At 45.2% G+C, this 19547-nt stretch overlaps 8 protein-coding genes across 8 annotated transcripts; all 8 read left to right on the top strand.

Annotated features, from left to right (window-relative positions):
- Positions 1 to 1710: 1710 nt before the first annotated feature.
- On the top strand, positions 1711 to 3232 carry LOC307082865 (ATP-sensitive inward rectifier potassium channel 12-like; the record flags this gene model as incomplete). Its single annotated transcript, XM_079746594.1, has 1 exon — positions 1711 to 3232. The coding sequence occupies one exon, from the start codon at positions 1711 to 1713 to the stop codon at positions 2989 to 2991; it is 1281 nt and encodes a 426-aa protein (XP_079602720.1). The 3' UTR covers positions 2992 to 3232.
- A 4577-nt stretch (positions 3233 to 7809) lies between these two features.
- On the top strand, positions 7810 to 8193 carry LOC307082880 (histone H2A; the record flags this gene model as incomplete). The annotated part of the gene is made up of 1 exon (XM_079746610.1): positions 7810 to 8193. The coding sequence occupies one exon, from the start codon at positions 7810 to 7812 to the stop codon at positions 8191 to 8193; it is 384 nt and encodes a 127-aa protein (XP_079602736.1).
- Positions 8194 to 8875: 682 nt separating this feature from the next.
- LOC307082886 (histone H4) lies at positions 8876 to 9187 on the top strand (the record flags this gene model as incomplete). The annotated part of the gene is made up of 1 exon (XM_079746616.1): positions 8876 to 9187. The coding sequence occupies one exon, from the start codon at positions 8876 to 8878 to the stop codon at positions 9185 to 9187; it is 312 nt and encodes a 103-aa protein (XP_079602742.1).
- Positions 9188 to 9778: 591 nt separating this feature from the next.
- On the top strand, positions 9779 to 10156 carry LOC307082887 (histone H2B 1/2; the record flags this gene model as incomplete). Its single annotated transcript, XM_079746617.1, has 1 exon — positions 9779 to 10156. Exon 1 carries the CDS (start codon positions 9782 to 9784, stop codon positions 10154 to 10156), a length of 375 nt encoding a protein of 124 aa, XP_079602743.1. The 5' UTR covers positions 9779 to 9781.
- A 2631-nt stretch (positions 10157 to 12787) lies between these two features.
- LOC307082871 (histone H1-like) lies at positions 12788 to 13405 on the top strand (the record flags this gene model as incomplete). Its single annotated transcript, XM_079746601.1, has 1 exon — positions 12788 to 13405. The coding sequence occupies one exon, from the start codon at positions 12788 to 12790 to the stop codon at positions 13403 to 13405; it is 618 nt and encodes a 205-aa protein (XP_079602727.1).
- An 846-nt stretch (positions 13406 to 14251) lies between these two features.
- On the top strand, positions 14252 to 14662 carry LOC307082877 (histone H3.2; the record flags this gene model as incomplete). Its single annotated transcript, XM_079746607.1, has 1 exon — positions 14252 to 14662. The coding sequence occupies one exon, from the start codon at positions 14252 to 14254 to the stop codon at positions 14660 to 14662; it is 411 nt and encodes a 136-aa protein (XP_079602733.1).
- Positions 14663 to 15412: 750 nt separating this feature from the next.
- LOC307082878 (histone H2A) lies at positions 15413 to 15796 on the top strand (the record flags this gene model as incomplete). Its single annotated transcript, XM_079746608.1, has 1 exon — positions 15413 to 15796. The coding sequence occupies one exon, from the start codon at positions 15413 to 15415 to the stop codon at positions 15794 to 15796; it is 384 nt and encodes a 127-aa protein (XP_079602734.1).
- Positions 15797 to 16669: 873 nt separating this feature from the next.
- On the top strand, positions 16670 to 19102 carry LOC307082591 (uncharacterized protein; the record flags this gene model as incomplete). Its single annotated transcript, XM_079746209.1, has 2 exons — positions 16670 to 16976; positions 18465 to 19102. 2 exons carry the CDS (start codon positions 16670 to 16672, stop codon positions 19100 to 19102), a joined length of 945 nt encoding a protein of 314 aa, XP_079602335.1.
- Positions 19103 to 19547: the final 445 nt, after the last annotated feature.

Raw genomic sequence — 19547 nt, 5'->3', positions numbered from 1 at the left:
AGCTAGCTATCTGTCTGTCTAACCATCTAGCTAGCTATCTGTTTGTCTATTTGTCTGTCTGTCTGTCTAGCTAGCTAACCATGTATCCATGGATGAGGTCAGAGTAGAGAGTGGGAGATGTGTAGCGCGTTGAGCCTGTTGTCAGATCCCGGCAGCGCAGTGATCTGCTCGCAGAGTGCTGAAGAACCGGCTCCCAGAATGTCAGATATTAATATCTCTGGTCCACCCCACGTCTCGCTTCCTAGCAACTGGAGTTCTCAGGAACCGTCACCATATACACACACACACACACGCACACACGCACACACACACACACACACACACACACACACACACACGCACACACACGCACACAAACTCACGCACACACACGAGTGCACATACACAAACTCACACACGCGCATATACAAACACACAGTCACACACATACTTGCGTATACACAAACAAATACACACACACACACACACAAATACACACACGTACAGACCCACACACGCACAGAAATACACACACGGACACACAATAACACACATACATACACACACAAAGAAACACGCACACCAATTCATACAAATTCAAGTCTAACCACCAGTTGATTTTCCTTCAGTAGAAACAAAACATTACTTCACAGTGTCACAATAAACAGTGAAATCTGTAGTTACTGACTGCCATTGCAGCTGGTGAAATGATCTAGCAATGGCAATTTAAGAACAGAATGAGGGTTTGTTTGCTGATGGAGCTTCTCCCTGTAACTGGGAGCACCGGTACATCCATTTGACTGTTTGCGTTTAAATAGCTCAGCGAGCCATTAGCCTGAGCACAGAGAGCAGAGGGCATCATAATGGACTTCAGCCTCAGTGGCCAATCTTGATTCAAAATCAATAACTCAATCAATCAAATCTTAGTGGTTCATGTTGTTATAATGACTTTAAACAATCAATTAAGATGATGATTATTGATTGGATGAATGCAAATAAAAATAATAATAAACAAATAATATCAAAATACCATGCGTGTAGTACTGTTCAGAGCTTCAGAGGATCAACCTGTCTCTCTCTCTTTGTCAGTCTAATCTTTCACTCTTCTTTATTTGTACACAGTACTCTAGCTTCTGTCTCGTGATGACTCCAGCAGACAGGTGGCTTCAGAGTGGTAGGGCTTCTGACTCGAGACTGGCTGCTTATTAATGTTTACCTCAAAGAAAATACTTTTATGATCAAACCGTAACGGCAGACTGTGAGAATTATTCGATTGTTTGCTTTATTTGTATTGATTTCATGCTTTTTTGTGTCTAAATGCTTGACTGCATTCTCAATGTAATCCAGACAGAGAGTTTCTAAAGATAGAACAGGAACAGCAACTTGTCAGAGGAAATTAAATAACAAGTAATTTGATCATTCTATCTGATTCTATTAGCACAGAAGTTCTGAACCAATAGGACGCTGTTGGAAACACCAGACATCTATCACATTAAAAACATTTGAATGTCAATTAAGTCAAAACCAATGACGCATTTGTGTCATCTTTGGATTGGGATGGAGGTGCTAGCGAAACTATCAATATAATAGAGAATTGTGCCACGAGTAGAACTGAATATTGTTTGTTCCTCTGTCCCCCCCAGATCTGGCTGACGTCACAAAAACACAACATACCGATGTTCTGCTGGTGAAAGACTTTCATCTCCCTGTCTCATTGGTCCTGACAAAGGCATGAGTGTTGGACGGAGCCCCCACTACAGCATCGTGTCCTGTGAAGAGCGAGGCCTGCCTCTGGGAACCATGCCTGCCGTGGGCAGCTTCGGGAACGGGAAGATCCATACGCGGCGCAAAGCCCACGGCCGCTTCGTCAACAAGACCGGCCAGTGCAACATCAGCTTCTCCAACATGGACGAGAAGTCCTCGCGCTACTTATCGGACATCTTCACCACCTGCGTGGACGTCCGCTGGCGCTACATGTTCCTGTTGTTCAGCCTGGTGTTTGTGGCGTCCTGGCTGACCTTCGGCCTGGCCTTCTGGGCAATCGGCCTGCTGCACGGGGACATGGAGCCCGGGGAGGACGACGACGCCTTCACGCCGTGCACCATGCAGGTCCGCACCTTCGTGGCGGCCTTCCTGTTCTCCGTGGAGACGCAGACCACCATCGGGTACGGCGCTCGCTACGTGACGGAGGAGTGCCCCATGGCCGTCTCCATGGTGGTGCTGCAGTCCATCGTGGGCTGCATCATCGACGCCTTCATGATCGGCGCCATCATGGTCAAGATGGCGCGGCCCAAGAAGCGCGCCAAGACGCTGCTGTTCAGCCACAACGCCGTCATCGCCATGCGGGACGGGAAGCTGTCGCTCATGTTCCGGGTGGGGAACCTGAGGAAGAGCCACATCGTGGAGGCCCACGTCCGCGCCCAGCTGGTCAAGCCCCGTCTGACGGAGGAGGGCGAGTACATCCCCCTGGACCAGATCGACATGAACGTCGGCTACGACAAGGGCATCGACCGGCTCTTCCTGGTGGCCCCCATCACCATCATCCACGAGATCGACGAGGAGAGCCCGCTGTTCGGCATCAGCAAGCAGGACCTGGTGACGTCCGACTTTGAGATCGTGATCATTCTGGAGGGGATGGTGGAGGCCACGGCCATGACCACCCAGGCCCGCAGCTCCTACCTGTCCTCTGAGATCCTGTGGGGGTACCGGTTTGAGCCGGTGGTCTTTGAGGAGAGGAACCACTACAAGGTGGACTACGCACACTTTCACAAGACCTTCGAGGTCCCTTCCACGCCGCGATGCAGCGCCAAGGACATCGATGACCAGAAGAGTTCCACCTCCAGCGGTCATTCGTTCTGCTATGAGAACGAGCTGGCCTTCATCAGCAGGGATGAGGAGGATGAAGGTGAGGTGATGAAGGACGGAGCTCTGAGGGAACCTCCAGCGCGGCCGGAGGAGCACGTAAAGCTCGGCCTGGATCAGACTCCGCTGCGCAAGGAGTCAGAGATATGATCCTGCTGGGTGAAGGTTCTATCTGGATTATTTGTTTGGTTCCTTCCAGATGCAGGAAAGAGAGTGAAAGAACTGTCATGAGAGAACTCTGGAGCGTCGTGACAGACCGGAGCAGGGTTTAGGACGGACCTTCTATCTAGTTTGGCTTTTTCTGTTTTCAAATGCAAACAAGAACATTACATTTCAATGAAACAGTTTAAAGGTGAAACAGGATGTTTTGATCACATGTTATTAACGATCCAGCGAGGAGTTGAGGGGTTCCAGAGTGTTTGGAGGCGGATTGTGTTCCACCTCTTCAGTGCAGTATCCGTCGACACCGACACTTAACTCTACAAACGGAATGAGACAGCAACAAAAGGGTCTAGCCTAATTGAATGACGCAGTTTAAATTATAAACCTTACGATTATCTAAATGCAGCTAAGGAGATGGATTTGGCTCATTACCTACAAGTAGATCATATAAAAGTAAAACTACAAGAAATCCACGTTGCCCGCTGACCGGAGGAAGCCTGAGACCCAGGCAGACCCCCGGCTCCCCACTAATACCAGGCGAGAACGTCTGCGAGAGAACAAACACAGCCGGGAGCGCAATGACGGCCAGGACTGAACCCCGCCCGAGGTACACTGGCTCCTGCAGCGAGGAGGCCGAGAGACAGGTCTCTGGGAGACAAGGGCTGCTTGACCACCGTGTACCTGAGGCTGAGGTGGATTCACACTTCTCAGACGCCAGAGTGCAAGACGGGAAGGAAAAATTCAAAGAAAGGTTTAGAATCTATGAGACATGCCTTGTTTCATGGCCGAGGTTTATCTCTGGAAGAAAAGAGGGAATATTTGCCAATCCAGAGAATGTAGATACTGCCAACCTGCCGTTCATATAATATGCCGTTCACTCAAACACAGAGGCAGAAGCAGTGTGCCATGAAATGGGACTGAATTGCATTAACTTCAGCATGAATATATTTAAATTGTTCCAAACCAAAAAAAGAACCAAAAACAAAGGGTGAAGGTTCAGTAGGCCGCACCTGGCCCGGCCCCTGGCTCGGGCCCCGGGGACGGCATGGATGGGTGGAGGGGGGCCATGGAGCACTAAAGATCCCAGAGGAAGACGGAAATCATTCGTGCCAAATTGAGACTGGGGACAGGCTTGTAGTGGCCCCCATAGGAAACCAAGAGCCTAATTAAGACTGCAGAGTTAAACCCTGACACACGCCTCCAGGGTGAAGGAGCTCTGTCTGCATGGAGGCTGACGACCCACACACACACACACACACACACACACACACACACACACACACACACACACCCACACACACACACACACACACTCACAATCACAAAGAGGCACACACCTGCAACCATTCACAAACTCACATTCACACCCACACGGAGGCACACAACTGCAGCTATTCACACACACACGCACACTCACACACACACACACACACACACACACACGCACAGCTTTGACTTGGTCTTGCACGGTGTCCGCAGCGTTTGGTGTGTAGGGCGTTTGTTTAGGGCCGCGGTCAGTAGATGTCTTATAGCAGCCAACAAGCTGCCTCTAGAAACTGTTTTCTTAAGATGTCTTAATGTTTTCTAGTTACTGGAATTTAAAATTCTAAACTGTGAAGATCATTTTGCAATAAGTTTAGATTGTGTTTTTAAGTTTATAAATATTACTGTTGGACACTGACCTAATTGTTTTTGTTTTATTCTGACAATGAAATCTCTTCCTATCAGTTAAACAGACATGCTACGTCCAAATATCAAAGTATAAGGCTTATTCTGAGAGGCCTCCGTCCTCCTCAAATGTTTTTATTCATGTATTATGCGCATGATGTTTACCTCTGATGAATCTCAATATATTTATGGTCACCTCTTTAGCAAGCAATATCTGTCTAGCACTTTACCGAGAGTGGCTTCTTAGGAAACGTTTAGGCTCCATGCGTAGGCTCCTCATGTAGACTCCTCAGGTCTCCCCCCCCCACACTAGCCTAGCGCCCTGCACAGAGAAACAAAACACGTCATTTGGTCAAAACCTCCAACAGAAGTACTTCCATGAATACACTCAAGTTTTTCTTATGTGACGTAACACAGAAGAGTCTTACTCACCACTCGAGTTACGACAGCAGTGCATATTCTGAAACGGAGTCCTGAGGTCGGATGACCAGTGACTCCCCTCGTCAGGACCCGAGGAACCCGTACACCCCCCCCCCCCCCCCCCCCGCCCCCCCACAGGGCGGAGGAGGGTGTGTGTGGGGGGGGGGGGGGGGAAGAACATCCCAGACGTGACCTACTGCTCCCAGGGACCCCGGGGGTCAGAGACGCTCCGGGCAATCAGGAGAAAGGGTTCCCAGAGTGACGACCTTTGAACCTTAACCATCCCCCCCGCCCTGTCTCTCTACCGCTGTTCCCCGGTTCATAGCCAAGCTGCGCTTTCCGGAAATGTCCCTGGAAGGCCAGGTTGATATGAACAGTGTTGGAAACCAGAGGGCAGCCTGCAGAGAGCAGTACTGAAGAGTAGAACCAACAGAGGGTTTGATATGAGCTGGTGGGGTTCGATAAAGTGGGCCCTTTCAAACCTCCTTATTAGGCCCGCATACGATATATATATATATATATTTATATATATAATACTCAGCCGTCTCCTGGGACCTCTGTGTTATGGTCCCAAGACTCTGCTCAGATGGATCACACGCTCTCTGTCTGCGGGAGGCTCGATCGGTTTGCTCACTTTGGAAAGCCTTCTTCTGACCACAAATAAAATACTCCTCAGAAAAGTATACCTTTTGGTCAAATATTGACCAAGTAAAGGCCTTTTTGGTTGATATTTAGAAATCCTTCTCAATCAAAACATTTGTTTCTTCTAATGAAGAAGCAAAATCATAAGACTGAACATTAAAGTCAACTTTGGCCAAACAACTTTTTTTGAAAAGTCGTTTATTTCATGATTGTGACTACGAGAGGGTTGAGATAAGAAAAACAAAATAAAGCAATACTATTAATAAAGGGAATATATTGGCAATGTGCAATGTGCGAGTGATCTTGCTTGTGTGTGTCTTTGTCTACGTGTCGGTCTTTGTGTGAGTGTGTGTCTGTGTGTGTGTCTGTGTGTGTGTCTGTGTCCTTACACTCTTATGCAATGAATCAGACGAGTGCTTGCATATGTATTGAAGAACGTTCCCAACACTGTCTAATTGCACTGCCCAATAACCTTGAACCATTTGCATACACGCACACACGCGCGCGCGCGCGCACACACACACACACACACACACACACACACACACACACACACACACACACACACACACACACACACACACACACACACACAGAAACACTGATTTGCAAATACAAACATGATTTCTAATCAAGACACTCCAAAGGCAAAAAAGAGCAAAATAGAAAAATAAATCCAGTGAAACTCACACTCTGCCAAATAGATTAATCCCAGGTAGCAACACGGATGGCATTTCAGTAACATGAGAGTCGGTCAGTATAATATTACAGTTCTACTATAATCACAAAGGTCTTTGTTAAAGAGTGTGGCCGTTGGCCTGGCTCTTTTTACTGTGAGTGAAACAACGAGATGTGATCTAAGTCAACAGAAGTTTGATCGTAGGCCCAAATCCACCACCCAGAGGTACAATTAAACCACCAGGGCTGAGAGGAGACAACAGCTCATGAATAAAACAGCAATTCAAAGTAAAAAGTTCTGCTATTCCCGCCTTTAAATAACTGCTTTGTTTATTTATTTGCGATGGAAAAGAAAAGCACTCGTGAAAAAACATGCACAAGATAAGCAAACATATTTACAGCAACCAATATGCAAACACACACATCAGGTGGGGAGTGTTTGTCCTCACGTGGTCGAGCTCAGCTGACCGCGTCACTCAGCCGCGGGCTGCTGACCCCGGTCTGATTACAGGGACAGGTTCACTCACAAGGGGGGTGGGGGTGAGGGTTTGTGAAACATATAGGCCTATATGTATCACAAACATATAGGTCTATATGTTTGTGAAAATGGGAAAAACACTTCGTTAAGTGTTCCATACCTTCATGTTTCTGGGTGAGAAAGACAAACATATAATTACGAATGCGAGATTTTATTCTTTCCTAATATTTTGGAACATTGAAAAACGTATTGCCTTTTAAAATAAATTAATAGGATAGGATATTTGTGCAGCATATATATATATATATATATATATATATATATATATATATATATATATATAAACTGGATACCTTGGAAACACCTTTTGTTTAACTACTATTCGATGCTGACCCCTGCTGGGACTGTACTGGGATAGGTTCACTGGTTTCTATACTATGGTTTCCACTTAAAGATTTACCTGATAACGTGGAACATGGTTATTTAGAAATGTTATTTAGAAATCAGAATTTATTTTAGGTGAGTATTTACATGGCTGCCTCAACAACAACAATGTGGGAAAATAACCGGGCAGAATAAAAAAAAAATACATGAAATATTCGAGTTGTTGGTTTATTGCTAAAGTCAGCAACAACATTCAGATTATTGTTTTTTTAAACCTTTACACCAATAATTCGATATAATGTAGGAGTTTTACACCATCTTACCTTTCGATCGGGACCATTTGACTTACGGTACTCAGCCACAGGGTGGCAGCATACTATAATACTGCCACCGATACTGGATGATTACGTTTGCGTTGGACCATGATTGGTCAACCTTTGTGAAGTTTAAGCTGGCCAATGAGCAGAGTCCTGGGTGACTATATAAACAAGAGTACCGCTCTCTGAAACATTACAGATCTTCAATTCAATTCAAAGATGTCAGGAAGAGGTAAAACCGGAGGCAAAGCCAGGGCGAAGGCCAAGACCCGCTCATCCAGGGCCGGACTTCAGTTCCCCGTCGGCCGAGTGCACAGACTCCTCCGTAAGGGAAACTACGCTCACCGCGTCGGTGCCGGAGCTCCCGTCTACCTGGCGGCGGTTCTCGAGTATCTGACCGCTGAGATCCTGGAGTTGGCTGGAAACGCTGCCCGGGACAACAAGAAGACCCGCATCATCCCCCGCCATCTGCAGCTGGCCGTCCGCAACGACGAGGAGCTCAACAAACTCCTGGGCGGAGTGACCATCGCTCAGGGCGGTGTTCTGCCCAACATCCAGGCCGTCCTTCTGCCAAAGAAGACCGAGAAGCCCGCCAAGAAATAGATTAGAAATCTACTGTCAACCCCAAAGGCTCTTTTAAGAGCCACCTACTTCTTTACTAAGCAGCATTTCCTGAAATCCAAAACCAGTGTTAGACATTTTTACTAAAGCTGATTAATTCTCGCAGGCACCACATACGGAAGATTTGCTGCAAACAATCGTGAGGTTGAAATCGGAATACGTAGGCCTATTCAGAGGATATCAAACATTGATTTTTGTCCACGAAATAGTTTTTACTAGAATCACACGCATGAGTTTTAATAAAATTACCATTAGATTTAGGTAAAAGAATAGAAAAACGAATTAATTGTCTGGTTTTTGTAATGTCCTAAATGTAATGTGCATTGCTCACTCTCGTTAAATTGAGCCATAATGTCTTCAGGTTAGACACATGTAATTATTGTAAGTCACTTTGGGGAAAAGCGTCTGCTAACTAAATGTATATAATTTTGGTAGCCAATTCATATTGTTGAATGAATAACGGGTATACGTATTGACCAACATGTGCTACGGAACCAGAGCTGTTTAAAAAGGGGCGGTAACTGCGCTCATCGAAATACGACGAGGGCAATGGGCGGGGTCTTTAGAGCTCCCGCCAATGGTCTCTCTCTGGTCCTCTGCGAGCCTTTATAGTCATGGAGCGTCTGTTGTTAGCTTCATTCTGCTTGTTCTACTTACAATAATTATGTCAGGTCGCGGCAAAGGAGGAAAGGGGCTCGGGAAAGGAGGCGCTAAGCGTCACCGTAAAGTTCTCCGTGATAACATCCAGGGCATCACCAAGCCCGCCATCCGCCGTCTTGCCCGTCGCGGCGGTGTGAAGCGTATCTCCGGTCTGATCTACGAGGAGACCCGCGGTGTCCTCAAGGTGTTCCTGGAGAACGTGATCCGTGATGCCGTCACCTACACCGAGCACGCCAAGCGGAAGACCGTCACCGCCATGGATGTTGTCTACGCGCTGAAGAGGCAGGGACGCACCCTGTACGGCTTCGGCGGTTAAACCATCTTCTCCCACCCTAAACCCAAAGGCTCTTTTAAGAGCCACCCAAATATACCTGAAAGCGATTTTCCTTGCGTTACAAAAACTTGGATTGAAACACCAATCACATGAACTTAAACTGTAGATTTCAGTGTCATTAAGCTCCCCATACATTAAATCAAGTTTTATTACGAAGTTTTTAAAGAATTAGTTAAATGCCCCTACATATTAATCTAGACTTGATTTCTGCCATGCATCAAATTCTAAATTGACCAGCAAATTGGTATTCTTTGACTAAATTTGACAGGTTTCACTAATGTTGAGGGTAACTGTTAAACATTTTGAGTTGCTGACTCGAGTACAACAGAACAGCCATTTGTTTAAGACGTCTTATCTCGTGTGTAGAGATGAGTCCAACCAAGACAGCTATAGTCAGTCTTACAGGATTCTTTTGCTAACCCCAAAGAAATCTCCAGACGGCTATTGGCTCCAGCGGAACATTCAGGCTTCTATTTTAGCCAATCATATAACCGGACGATCCCATGATGATTTGCATACGCCTCCTATAAAGATATCCGTCCATCACATCGCAGGACGTACGCAACGAATCTAATCATGCCTGAGGTAGCAAAACCCGCGCCCAAGAAGGGCTCCAAGAAAGCCGTCTCCAAGACCGCAGTGAAGGGCGGCAAAAAACGCCGCAAGACCAGGAAGGAGAGCTACGCCATCTACGTCTACAAGGTGCTGAAGCAGGTCCACCCCGACACCGGCATCTCCTCCAAGGCGATGGGGATCATGAACTCCTTCGTCAACGATATCTTCGAGCGTATCGCCGGTGAGGCCTCCCGCCTGGCTCACTACAACAAGCGGTCCACCATCACCTCCAGGGAGATCCAGACCGCCGTCCGCCTGCTGCTCCCCGGTGAGCTGGCCAAGCACGCCGTGTCTGAGGGCACCAAGGCGGTGACCAAGTACACCAGCTCCAAGTAGACCTCGCTAGTCAGCTAAACAAACGGTCCTTTTAAGGGCCACCCAATTCTGCCTAAAGGGCCATTCCTAGCAATTGGTTCTCTTCATTGTATTGAAGTAGAGGCGCCCAAAAGATTGTGACGAAATGGAGGTCTCTGACAAGATTCAAATAAGTTTCTTGTAAGGATTTTACAATATGACCACCTGAATTGTGATATTAGTTACTCTATCGCATTGAGGATAGTTGCCGTTATCCAAACATCAAAACAATATTTTGCATGCTATTACTGTCGTTAGTAGTATTACTCTAATCACGAGCCAAATGGTGCCTATCTGTAGAACACATGCTATGCAGTCGGTGTCTAGTCCTAACTCCTCACGAAGTTCTATCACGAATAAGCAATCAACATAATGGAAATAAGCAACGTAGTATGAGTGAATAGCTATCTAGTTCCCTGACTTCGGTCCTCAATCTGTTTTCTAATTACCAATATGCTAGGTGTTAAAGGGCAGATGATGCCGAGAACTCCCCAGGACTTTCCACTTTAAAAGTACGTCTTTCCCTGAGTTTAGAAATGGTTGGAATCTTCTGGGATAATGTGAGTACACAAGAAAATACAAAAATATAACATACATCTAGGCCTTTTATAGATATTTGAATGCCAATATCGCACATATTAGGCCTTTAAATTGTGCATAGGTCGTCCATAACTGCGTCTAAAATGAATATGGTCATCGAAAACCTAGAACCTGCTGAGCAACAGTCAGCGAAGCTTAAAAAACAATGTCACATCTGAAGGGAAGTGTATTAATCAGAATTTATTTGAAATAGACTTGATTTGTGTGATATTGAAAGAAACCTGAAGGCTTTTTCCATATCAGAAAATCTTCTTAAAATCGTAAGAGCAGGAGCCTATACGGATTCTCCTTTTTCCATTGAACAATTTCTTTCCTAAAGAGATGACCCAGAATTACTTGGAGGTAAGGTGGTTTGAATTCTAAAAATGCTTAGCAAAGGAGCCTCAATGCATCCTTTAACCCTCCTTTAGCATCGGTTACTCCCGACCAACCTTTACGAAAGGAAAGGAGAGATTGTTATCCAATAATCCTTTTCGGCAGCAATATTTAAAGCAACAGGCTGCTGACGAATCACCTTTTCATCTCTCCTTGACCCAATGACGTTTTTCTTAAAGGTTAAGGAAAGGAGGCATAAAGGTTAGGAGATTTGATTATTCGTAGAGGCCCCTGGAGTGTCATTATGACTGCTTGAATTTTTAGAACAACGTAAGGCCTCGGCTATATGTGGAAAACAGTGGCTCTTTCAAATCCATAAAGACATACATTTGACAGATATAGTTTATACAGTAGGCCTACAGCCTATTATAGTGTTTGAGATTGTACAGGTGCTTTCATTGAAAAGTAGGTCTAGCCCTCAGAAAACAGATCAGGAAGGGAACGCATTAACAGCATCCTCGTTTGTTATTATAGTCAGAAATGGACGGAGTAGCAAAAAGAAGACCTCAGGTTCAAGTATTAATTCAAAGGTTAAATAACTAGACCCACGTTACCAATTGGGTTGTGTACAAACATTATCTTAAATGGTTCCAACGATATACCAACTCAAGAGAAATAAGTAGTTTGTTCAACGAAACGTTCCGTTATATTTGGTCTCATATCAATGACATTGAAAGCCCTTTACACCTAACATCTGAGGAAACATGTGAAAACAGTTAATCGTGAAGAGAACTAATTAATTAATGTATTTAATTAAAGATCTAGCTTACTAGGATGTGCTCCTCTACAAGTTGCTCAAGCCAGACCGACAACCTACTGCAGCGTTTCCCACAAAGACTAGGCATGGGAGGGTCTTTTTTTCCACGACGTTCTTGAGTACGATAGCAAAAGTGTGTGAGTTACTTACACACATTATTAGATTTATTCTATATGTATCTATACTGAAGTTGGCACGGTGTAAACTGGAATTGGTTCTGTGTATAGGAAATGCAATATTTTCTCATTTCTGTAATCTTGTCCAATCTTTGAAAGCAATCGATACGACAAATATTCATTTTGATAATCAAATATGCCCACATTATTCATATGTTCCAACATTATTTATCGGAACTATTTTGCTAATAAAAATATGAGCATGTAAAGGTCTCACATGCTCTTCTGTGTTTGCCAGCTTCAGAATACGCATCTTTAATCTAAAGTACAGGCATGCGGTACAAGTTTCGCTCTTTCGAATGTTCCTCGGTTTTGTGCGTCATAATAAAAATCCTTGTCCGAATCTTGAGATATATTTAGGCATTGTTAAAAACAAATATCAGATTAAACAGATGGATACCAAACAATGTCGCATGGAAAGTTCTTTTTTTTTTAGATACATGCTAGACATATTTGGCGACTGCGACTCCGCAGGGTTCAAATTCAACAGTGCTTTTTGAAGTTTGTTCACGAGACGTGTTAAATAATTCCATCGTGTGTAAATTACATCTGGATGATACGAGGGAGGAAACACAAACGAGACATCTTGGACCCTCACAGAAAAACATTTCATGGAATGAGTCTGTACGGTTCTCATTGTGTGTATAAGGACAGCCCACATTCATCTGTTCAAAACTCTTTTTTTCTGAACCGTACGAGACGATCATGGAAGTCGCTCCTGCTGCTCCTGCCCCTGCTGCTGCCGCACCGGTGAAAGCAACTAAGAAGAAGACGGCAGCACCTAAGCCGAGAAAGGTCGGACTCAGTGTGAGCGACCTGATCGTCAAAGCCGTGTCCGCTTCCAAAGAGCGCAGCGGAGTTTCTCTGCCGGCGCTTAAGAAACTCCTGGCTGCCGACGGCTACGACGTGGAGAAGAAGAACTCCCGTGTCAAGACCGCCTTGAAGAACCTGTTGGAAAAGGGAACCCTGGTCCATACTAAGGGCAACGGAGCTTCTGGTTCCTTTAAGATCAGCAAAGAGGAGAAGAAGCCAATAACGAAACCTGCTGCCGCTAAAGCTAAGAAGACCGCTGTCAAGAAGCCCGCCGCCGTCGAGAAGTCTCCCCGAAAGGTGAAGACACCACGGAGCGTTACCCCCAAGAAGGCCAAAAAGCCTGCTGCGGCCAAGAAGGCCCCAATCAAGAAAACCCCCAAGAAGGTTGTAGCCAAGACCCTTAAAAAAGCGCCCAAGCCCGTCGTTAAGAAATCCCCCGCAAAGAAATCCCCAGTGAAGAAGGCATCCAAGCCCAAAGCCGCCAAGAAGACAGCCCCAAAGAAGAAGTAATCTCACTTCGTTTTTGTTGAAAAACCCAAAGGCTCTTTTAAGAGCCAACAACACTACGTTAAGAGCCCATTTTCTTATGTATTTATGCATTGGCAAACCATGATGTTAGCCATTAATTATAGAGCCGTTTATAGTGGGAAATTACATTATAGTGGGTCTCAACAAATAGTGATAATGTTAGGTCCACGATTAAACCAAGTATTCTTATTCTAGTGAGCGGACTCACGGTGACCAGATCTTCATCAAGATCTGATCAGATCAATTATTTTATATCAGATCAATATAAACACGAAATATAATAGCCTATGTTGGGAATATTGCACTACGGTCCTTTATGCTGTTGCACGTAACGGAACAGGAAGTCGATAACGCTGTTTCGATGTAAACATAGTCACTTTCAGCCGCTCCTGACATTCGGATATTGCCATTTCACTGCTATTATTCATTAAAGCAAGTGAACAAATGGAATGTTTTTCTTATTTAATATGCTTTTGAAGATCGTATCCTACTCAATCCTGCAGTAATTTAGATAGATATTGTATCTAAACTCACAATAAAGTAAGGATGGCTAGCCTAACAAATTGACAGTTATTTGTTTCATTTAATTTGTGATGTTCACGTCATGTGCTCTGTCCAACTTTATTCCGACACGGGCCGTTTGATGATTTAACATTCTCATTTCAAATGTAAAAAGCGGGAAATGAATAACTTGCTAATGAGCACACGAGCTGGGCGTGTGAGGAAATAAACTGGACCAATCAGCGTGCGGTGGTTGTCCGGGGCAAGCTATATAAACTATTGCTCTACCTCAGTTACCTATGATCAGTCTTAGAATCCTAAGCTGAAATGGCCAGAACCAAGCAGACCGCTCGTAAGTCCACCGGTGGGAAAGCCCCCAGGAAGCAGCTCGCCACCAAGGCTGCCCGTAAGAGCGCCCCGGCCACCGGCGGCGTGAAGAAGCCCCATCGTTACAGGCCCGGGACCGTGGCGCTGAGAGAGATCCGTAGATACCAGAAGTCCACCGAGCTGCTGATCCGCAAGCTGCCCTTCCAGCGCCTGGTGAGGGAGATCGCTCAGGACTTCAAGACCGACCTGCGCTTCCAGAGTTCTGCCGTCATGGCTCTTCAGGAGGCCAGCGAGGCTTACCTGGTCGGTCTGTTCGAGGACACCAACCTGTGCGCCATCCACGCCAAGAGAGTCACCATCATGCCCAAAGACATCCAGCTGGCTCGCCGTATCCGCGGAGAACGTGCTTAAGTTGACGATGTTAATTCTCCCCAACAAAGGCTCTTTTTAGAGCCTCCCAAGTATCTTTAAGAGATTTAAATCCGACATCATTTTTACACGTTATTAAATGATGTGCATACGACTTAGGTCAGTAGCCATGGCTGTTGAGTGACAAAACTGCACGTAGTTAAAAAGTAAGCTCACATCTTTCACACCATGAATACACAACCAAACTGCATTATATTACGCAATTAACTGGGAATCGTTCCATCAGTAGGCCAATATAAAAGCAATGGTCGTACTTCTGATAAAGGACTTAATTCCTGAACCATGCGCTTTAACTTGTCAATCATGGAGTTCAAGAGTTGATCATGACTACATAATCATATTCGTGAAATGTAGACATTTGTTATGTATCTGACCTCAACCCCCTGCTAAATCCCTATTCAGAAGACTAAAAGGTGTCCAAAGGCGAATCATCATAAATCAAATTACGACTTTCAAAATAAAAACTAGTGTTTTTGAGTTCTGATAACTTAGTGTTACTGTTAGTGTTAGTAGGCTGAAAAAAAGCCTACTATTTGTTATATATATTGTATTCGCTCTTTTGAATGGGTGATTCGGCTTTAGGTCAAGGCGCCCATTCTCGCACCAATTCGTGATGAATGATTGGTCAGGTCTTATCAAGTTTGAGCTGGCCAATGAGCAGAGACCTACGGGCATATAGAATGTGCCGCGCCCTTCTAGGAGACTACGTTATCTTAAAGTTACGGAAGAGTCATGTCTGGAAGAGGTAAAACCGGAGGCAAAGCAAGGGCCAAGGCCAAGACCCGCTCATCCAGGGCCGGGCTTCAGTTCCCCGTCGGGCGAGTGCACAGACTCCTCCGTAAGGGAAACTACGCTCACCGCGTCGGTGCCGGAGCTCCCGTCTACCTGGCGGCGGTTCTCGAGTATCTGACCGCTGAGATCCTGGAGTTGGCTGGAAACGCTGCCCGCGACAACAAGAAGACCCGCATCATCCCCCGCCATCTGCAGCTGGCCGTCCGCAACGACGAGGAGCTCAACAAACTCCTGGGCGGAGTGACCATCGCTCAGGGCGGTGTGCTGCCCAACATCCAGGCCGTCCTTCTGCCAAAGAAGACCGAGAAGCCCGCCAAGAAGTAGGCCTAGAACCATATCACCATTAACACAAAGGCTCTTTTAAGAGCCGCCTAAATCTTGAATAAGAGCCACTTCTTCTACATATGTCCCAACACTAGTGTAGGCGAAGGTCGGCCCAAGAGGGTATCATCCTTCCTCTTAATATGACGGTAAACTTGCACTATGAGGGATCTAGAGCTTTTAGTATGACGGATAACGCCCGATAGTTAACCGAAATTTAAATATATTTTTGGATGAAAAATCCTGGATATTGAGTTTGATGAAGACGACGTCTGGAATTTAAAAAAATAAAAAATCACGAGAGAAAATGAATGAATTATTGTAAATAATTCAACAAAATTATTTGAGCTGTGATGCCGGGGTAGGCTACTCTGTATGATGTTAATTGTCCAAGGGGGTACATGACTTAAAAGTTCGGAAACCACTGCCCTATAGTCTATGGATGAGTGACTATTATAGAAATACTGCTATTAGGACCTGCTTCATTCGCATTGCCCACAAAAAGGGCAAATTATTCACCAAGATGTGAGAAATGTGAGCCCCTTAAACAGGACACTCGCGCATGGGTCGTATGCCCAATTGATAATTAACCAGAAAAAAATGATGGCGTTTTTATTTCAGGACAATGTTAATTTTAAAAGCAAAATTGCTTTTGTCCAAGTAACATTCGGGGAGAAAAAGCAATAACTTTAAAGAAATTGGTCGGGTTATTTTCACGATACGATTCCTTTCTATGAAAGTCGACTTCAAGACACATGCAGTGGGTGGGGTCCGTATAGAGATCCCGCCCATCGTCTCTCTCAGGTCCTCTGCGAGCCTTTATAAAGACGGAGTGTCCACGTTGGACCCCACATTGCTTCTACTATCAAGTCAATCATGTCTGGTCGCGGCAAAGGAGGAAAGGGGCTCGGGAAAGGAGGCGCCAAGCGTCACCGTAAGGTTCTCCGTGATAACATCCAGGGCATCACCAAGCCCGCCATCCGCCGTCTTGCCCGTCGCGGCGGTGTGAAGCGTATCTCCGGTCTGATCTACGAGGAGACCCGCGGGGTCCTCAAGGTGTTCCTGGAGAACGTGATCCGTGATGCCGTCACCTACACCGAGCACGCCAAGCGGAAGACCGTCACCGCCATGGATGTTGTCTACGCGCTGAAGAGGCAGGGACGCACCCTGTACGGCTTCGGCGGTTAAACCATCTACTCCCAACCTAAACCCAAAGGCTCTTTTAAGAGCCACCTAAACACTTGTTAAAGAAGTACTCCTACAAAAATTTGCTGTTTAACTGCAATGTAAAATGAGCTCAACACCCTTACAGGTTTGATGACAATGATGTATATCTGCCACACATGAAAAATAAACCTTTCTGATTGGCTGTTAAGGGCCAAGTTCCGGCACCAAGTTGGCCTGCTCAACGTCTCGTCATAGCCCCTTGGCCGCTAATATTAATGAAGGTCAATGATTGACACTTACAGAAAATGCAAAACCGCAATCCGATGTATTTTAGCTGTCTTGCGTAGGATGTGGCCTTAGATTGAGAAAGTATAACCTATTGAAATGAAAGACACCATTTAAAACGTCCTTTTAAAAACATTTTTTCATTAAATATATTTAACTCATGTAGATATTGCCCTATTAATTTATTTCAGAGCCAAATATTTGTATTTCATAGCCGTATTTATTTGATTATTATTGAATCAAATGGCATTTCATGATAAAACAGCGTTATAGCATCATTGACTCTAGGTAGCCTATTTAAACATTTATGCTATATGAATAATGTTATGTCATGATTCATCCATTCTGGGTTCCATCTGGATAGTTACATTCTATTGAAAGGTGCTTAATTTTGAGCGTGGGTTGAATAAATAATTCAACGTAATGGATCATTCGATGGATCATTTAATAAATATATCAAAATATATTGATTGCACCTGCCAATTACGACTCAGTTTGGGTTCAATCTAGCCAACATTATGTGTTCATAAAATTGAGTTAAATATTCAAATCCATTTGATCCAGGATGTAAAAGATGATGTTTAATTGGAGAAAATAAACGGCAAGGAGCGACTAACGTTCCATACAAACGCAATTTTACTCTGCAAAATGTGCAAATGCATTTGAAGTAATGGAATAAATGTCATGCAGCCTATTTAAATCCATACTGATGTATGTTTCTGATTGTTGTAGCAGCTACAGGCAAGCCTTTACTGACGAGTGTGTTTAACAGCAACTAAATGCGTTAATTGTATCAGAACAACATACACTCTGGACACTTTGATCACTGTCAACGGTTGGTCTGAAGTCTTGGTCATTTAAAAATGCAATTTCCGCATTGTGAAAGTCTTAAAGTATTTTTAAAAACAAATCTAAACGAAACCTTAGTGACCATAACCAGGTCACGTCGCAATCTAAGCGTTATTGTAAATAATTGTCGACATCATTTGTACATAAAACCAGGTACGGTTGAAGTTTAGCCTTTCTTCTTGTAATTTATTAACTAGACGTGTCAAATACGGACATCACATGGGAATTTTATGCTGGTAAAGTTAAGGAGGAAACACAAACGAGACGATCATTCCCACTCGGGAGTAAATTTTCAATGGTTGAGTCTGTACGGTTCTCATCGTCTGTATAAGGACAGCCCACAGCCTGGCTTTAGTCAAATCTGTTACAGAACCTCCCGAGAACATGTCTGAAGTAGCGCCTGCACCCGCTGTTGCCGCCTCCCCGGCGAAAGCCGCCAAGAAGAAGCCCGCTGCCCGGCCGAAGAGGGTCGGCCCCAGTGTGAGCGACCTGATCGTGAAAGCCGTGTCTGCGTCCAAAGAGCGAAGCGGAGTTTCTCTGCCAGCGCTCAAGAAGACTCTGGCTGCCGACGGCTACGACGTGGAGAAGAACAACTCCCGCGTCAAGGCCGCCGTGAGGAGCTTGGTGTCAAAGGGAACCCTGCTCCAGGCCAAGGGCACCGGAGCGTCCGGATCCTTCAAGATCAGCAAGGAGGCAAAGAAACCCGCCGCCGCCAAGAAGGCCGCCGCCCCAAAAGCCAAGAAGCCCGCCGCCAAGAAACCCGCCGCGGCCAAGAAGGCCGTCACCCCGAAGAAAGTCAAGAAGACTCCAACCAAGAAGGTATCTGTTAAGAAAGTGACCCCGAAGAAGGCTAAGAAGCCCGCCGCGGCTAAGAAAGTTGTGGCCAAGGTTACAAAGAAAACCGTCAAAAGCCCCAAAAAAGCTCCCAAGCCCGTTGCCAAGAAGTCTCCGGCTAAGAAGGCGGCGAAGCCCAAAGCAGCGAAGAAGGCCGCCCCCAAGAAGAAGTAAACTCCCCTTGTCCAGTTGAATCCCCCAAAGGCTCTTTTCAGAGCCACCCACACAACTTTAAGAGCATAACTTCCAAATGCAATTCTCTAAATGTAGGACTTCTATAAAGTGGCCCATAATGTATCAAAACAAATGACCAACCGCTTTTAAAAATGATGCATTTATTTATACACTAAAATAGATTTGGTGGGTTAAAGCGTCATAAAGCACCTCACCCCAAACTAACATGAGCTGCCCATCATCACGTAGTAGGCTACAAACAGGCTATTCAGTTTCAGACTTTTAGTGCTCAAACTGCAGTTTGAGTCCGTATTCTTTATAATACTATGCACAACTGTATTGAGGTTCCAAGACAACTATATTCACTAACTGTAGATAGTCATCAGATAAATTAATACTTGAAGGTACCCTAGGAGAAATTCAAAAGAAATAGTAAATATGAAAA

The sequence above is a fragment of the Pollachius pollachius genome (genome assembly GCF_949987615.1).
Source record: "Pollachius pollachius genome assembly, chromosome: 11".
Lineage (NCBI taxonomy): Eukaryota > Metazoa > Chordata > Actinopteri > Gadiformes > Gadidae > Pollachius > Pollachius pollachius.
The sequence above is the reverse complement of the archived record's forward strand: the minus strand, read 5'-3'. Positions and strand labels throughout refer to the sequence as shown.